Source organism: Arachis stenosperma, chromosome 4, assembly GCF_014773155.1.
Source record: "Arachis stenosperma cultivar V10309 chromosome 4, arast.V10309.gnm1.PFL2, whole genome shotgun sequence".
Lineage (NCBI taxonomy): Eukaryota > Viridiplantae > Streptophyta > Magnoliopsida > Fabales > Fabaceae > Arachis > Arachis stenosperma.
The window spans coordinates 149652127-149657361 of NC_080380.1; the positions used below are offsets into that span (position 1 = coordinate 149652127).

The window sequence follows — 5235 nt, forward strand, 5'->3', positions numbered from 1 at the left end:
GTTCTTCCTTTCACTTCATCCTCATCTATCTCTCAACTCATCAACACATTCATACTCTTACACTTGCATTTCCTCTTCATTCAACAACAACAATCAGAATCAGCATCACCATCCCAATTCCATTCCAATACCCAAAGACCCCAACAATTCTCATTATGATGCTTCCTCCATCACCATCAAAGTCAAAGCTCCAACACCTCCATGGATGAAGGGTCCCCTTCTTCTCCAACCTCACGACGTCCTTGACCTCTCTAAGCCCAAAAACAAGAGGCTCAGCAAGCGCCACATGGATAAAGAAGAAGAAGAATCTGAGCGTGTTGATAAGGCCCTCCATGGGAAAGAGGTCAGAGGGAAGACGGTCATGAAGAGAATCGCCAGAAGCATTGAGAGATTCAGGAGAAATCGTAATTCAGCGGAGACCCAATTGAGTTCTTCTGTAAAAGAAGAAAGCTTTGAAGGGTACTTGGAGAAATTGGAGGAGAATGTTATGGTTAGGAGCAAGGAGAGAATGCCTTGGGAGAGGAATGTTTCTGTGATGGATTCTTTAGCAAAAGATAAAAACTTTGATGGGTATTTTGGTAAATTGGAGGAGAATGGGGATGATGTTGAGGAGCAGGTTAGGAGGAGTAAGAGGAGAATGCCATGGGAGAAGGATGAGAAGAGTGTTTTATTTGCGAGATTGAAGAAGGAAAAGCCTGTGACTGCTGCTGATTTGATTCTTGATGAAGTGCTTCTTAAGAGGCTTAGGAGTGAGGCTGCGAAGATGATAATTTGGGTGAAGGTTAAGAAACTTTGGTGTTACACAAGATGTTGTGGATGAAATCAAAAGGACTTAGAGGAACAATGAGCTTGTCATGCTTAAATTTGACATCCCCCTATGCAAGAATATGGATAGAGCCCGAGAAATTGTTGAGGTTATGCCCTTGTCCCTAACTGTGGTCTTTACTTGTATATGGAGTATAATTTTTAAATCTTATAGTAGAATATCCAGTCTTCCATGTTGAATTGATTGCAATGATCATATTGTTGGATGTTAGAAACATTGTGTTAACATGATTTTCTTTGACTGACTGATAATGATGGAAAAGATGGGTAATCTTGGCTAAGCTCCCTGCTTCTGAAGTTTTTTTCTTTTCTTGGTTAGACAATTGTTTAGTTTAGTAGAATTTCCAATTTTGAGAGTTGAAGAGTTGAACCAAGGATTTTCCTAGTATACTTGTAGATGTTCAAGAACGGAAATTGATGTGAGCAAGTTTGACTAACAAGTAATTACTGACTTCTGATATTTCAAGGAAATGTGCTATAGCATTGCTATATGAAAGCAGGAAATATCTCTTATATGTGTAGTAATTGTATGAATCTTCTAGTATTAACGAGTCTTGTTTGACTTTTGGATAATTATCTCCATGGAAAAGTCTAGAGATAGTACTTAACCATCAAAAGAAAATTAAGTAATCCTACATCATAAGATGATGTCATCTCACACTGGCAGTGGCGGAGCCACATTAGATGTCATCTTCTAGTGTAACTTTTGCTTCTTTATTTTTCCCTCTGTTGAAAGAGTAGTGATATAATTATTAATTACTATTTTTCACCGATTGAGAGAGTATCTCTCTTTGAACAGAATTACGCACTATTTGATAACGATAAAATAATTTTTATATTGACTCAATCTCACACATCGATTTATCACATCCCTGAATTGAAGTCCCTATGTTCTTTTTGTTTTCTTAGTTTAGAAAATAACAAGTTTGGAATGTAAATTTTATTTTCTCAAACAACAATATAACACTAAAACAAGACTAGGTAGCTGGTCGTCTTGGAAAATTGCTATAATAATAATAATAATAATAATAATAATAATAATAATAATATAATTATTATTATTATTATTATTATTATTATTATTATTATTATGCTAGATGCATATTAAATTTCTAACAATTCTGACCATATTTAACAATTACTAGTTGCGTTTTCCTATTTTAGTAGCATTAGGCCATTAGCTTTATTGAGTTTCCATGGTTTTTAACTTTGTTTCTGGTGTCATGTGTCTAACTTGATATTGTGTTATTTTGTTCTCAAATTTCATGTTAGTATTCTGTGATTTCTGTCCATCTTCAAAATTTTATATAGAAAACAATGAAAAAAGATGGTCTCGTTACCGAGATAATAAAAATAAAAAGTACTTGAATATTTTAAAAGTTCAAAATAATAAATCCAAAATTTATATTGATTGATATTGGCTAATTGTTAGTAATGTTCAGATTTATCCAATAGAAGAGAGAAAACAAGAATTGTCGTTTATTTTTATGTCTATATTACTTCCAGAATACTAATACTTAAGTTTGACAAGTAATTGTCGTTTATTTTTGTCTATATTACTTCCAGAATACTAAAAATATCTTGTGACAAAATATTCTCAACGTTCTCAACAATTGGCACGCTTATGAATGGTTAACCTAGCTAAGTAATTTCGCATAATGCATATGGTGTCAATTACTCTTCTTCTTGAAGATAAAAAGTTTAAAACAAGAAATGTATTAATTGTATCAAATGAGGCCAATTTTGTGGGTTGGGACTCGTGATTTGGTCTTTTCTCCTTCATATGGGCTTCACTATCAGTATTATTTTTTATTTTTAACTTGGGCCTATTCTATTATTTGCCCAAAAATGAAAGAAACACCAATACCAAAAAAAGAGAAAGAAAAAAAAAGAAGAAAAATATACTTATGGTCCATTTTTTTTATTCTTAATATATACTTAAAAAATAGCCAACTTGAGAAATTAGTAAACCCTAATTTCTTATTGTAAAATATTTCTGTTATATCTGTTAACAATTATATTTGGATATTAGTTATAAACATACAAAATATAACAATACTTCATTTTGTTTCATAATATCTATCAGACTATCATATTTATATTTTTAAAATATTTATCTCATTTATAATATTTAAATAATATTAAAATCTTAAATTGAACAATTTTTACCAAAAAGAGTAAAATATTTTTTTTTCAAATTTTTGTACAAAAATAATTAAATATTAAATACTATTCACATAATTTTCATCATTATTAAGTCTTTTTATTAATCTTTGATCGATTTAGGTTGAAATATAATAACATATGATGAATTGAATTAAAAAAAAAACATAATATAATAACATATTCTAAATTATTTATGGTAAACCAATTGAGCTCACTTCTATTCTATTGCACTCTTGTGAGTTGTGACTGAAATTCTGAGAAAACTTGTTAACACTGAATCTTCCTTTCACCTCATCCTCAGCTCTCTCTCAACTCATCAACACATTCACACTCTTGCATTTCAGAAACAGCAGCACCATCCCAATCCTATTCCAAGGGGATGTGCTATAGTATTGCTATATATAAGCAGGGAGTTCCTATTATATTTGTAGTAATTGTATGAATCTTCTAGTATTAATGATTCTCCTTTGAATATTCTTCAACACTGTGAGGAGCTATGTTCTATTTTATGACTTGGATTCTTAATCAAGCCACCTCATTGATGTCAATTTAGATAGAACCAACTAAATACATTAGTTCCTGATGCTATTTGATTAACTACTCATACATGGAAAAGCAGTATCTGTAGTAAGAAGTAATTGATTGAAGACTGATGAATCAAATCAATAGTTCAATACATGTATATAAAAATCATAATAAGTTGGCAGTCAACCAATATTAGCTTACGGAAAGAAAATAAGGCTATATTCAGAACTACTTTCATGGTTATCCCTTTATGCATAAAGTCAATTAAATCATTTTGTGTGTTTAATATGAACTATGAAGGAAGGAACAGAAGACTTCAAGGCTTAGCTGCTGCTATCCCAAAGTTGTACCAATGAGAGCAAATGAAGCCATTTCTTTTAGTGATTACGCACAACAAGAAACAAGAACAAGTAGAAGTTTAACAGAATTTGAGGAAATTCAAACGATGCTTAAGAATGTAAAGAAAGTTATTAGACCATTTGGCCAGTACTTCCAAGAGTACTCCACAGACAAACAAGTCCAAATAAAAAAAAAAAGGGGTATCTTTCTAACCGTTTGTCCATTATGATTGTAGGGAGTTGCCATCAAAAATTGTTTAGCTTTAACGGTTGAAACTTGCAATCCATGCAATTTCTCAAGGAGCTCTGTCAAATGGCTTTGTATCATTGTAACAAATATCCCATACAGCTTCCATAGAATCTTGGGCAGCTGAACCAGCACAATTAGGGTTTGAAGAGAGAGATTTCAAAACTCTTCTTTTGATACATTCGGGTTCATGCCCTCTTAATTTCATATGGCCACGAAGTAGTTCCCGCTTGAAATGGCAATCACCAGATAGATGACCAGCTCGAATCTCACTACAAGCTTGGTGAGCACAATCACTCCAATCTATATTGACAGCACGACAGTCATCAAATGCATTAATTAGTTCATGAATTACCACCTGGTCGACCTCATCTTGAATTCGCATATAGTTGCTACATACAAATATTCCAGAACCAGGTACAAAACCACCAGTGCCATGCGCGCCTTTGCACTCAGAAGCCTTGAAAAAATTGTCACTCACAGGACACCCAGCTTTTGCCAGGCGTTGCCTCAAGAATTTCACCATTGGAAGTCGGAAACTCTTTTGAATCATAGCTTGGACTTCCTCCACCGTTTTCACATTCTCTAAACCATGAGCTGAAGAAGCCTTCTGTGCCATTCGTTCTTTTTATCTATGGCGACCGCAAAGATCACAACGGCAGCGACAACCACGAGCAAAGAGGAATCAGCGACAGCGGAGAAGCAGCCGCCGTGAAGATTGGACGGAAGGGGCTATAGAGAAGGGGGGGTTCGAGGAACTGATTCAATGCACGGGTAATGTCCATAACAAGCCCAAATAAAAAGATCAACAAGCCCAAACAAGCCCGGAAACTTTTTTTTCTAACTACTCCCTAACCCGGCCGCCAAAAAAGCCCAAATAACAAGATCAACAACTCTACATTATATTAGGATCATCTCATCCGCATTCCACATGCTCAATAGAATGGAGTACTAGATCATGCATAACATGGAAATGTGGAACTAATGTTGCACGTGATCACAATTATATATATTGAGTAATTGAGATGAGAAGAAACTTTTCTTTAATTTTCCCTCAATTGACACAATCATGCATGTATATATTAACATGATGGTATAAGAACAGATAATTAGCATAACACATACTATGCAACT

The 5235-nt window shown here is 33.7% G+C and overlaps 1 protein-coding gene across 1 annotated transcript; it reads right to left on the reverse strand.

The window, feature by feature from the left end:
- Nucleotides 1-3825: 3825 nt before the first annotated feature.
- LOC130974275 (mitochondrial inner membrane protease ATP23-like) lies at nucleotides 3826-4859 on the reverse strand. Its single transcript, XM_057899076.1, has one exon. The coding sequence runs from the start codon at nucleotides 4718-4720 to the stop codon at nucleotides 4151-4153; it is 570 nt and encodes a 189-aa protein (XP_057755059.1). The 5' UTR covers nucleotides 4721-4859; the 3' UTR covers nucleotides 3826-4150.
- Between the last annotated feature and the right edge of the window lie 376 nt (nucleotides 4860-5235).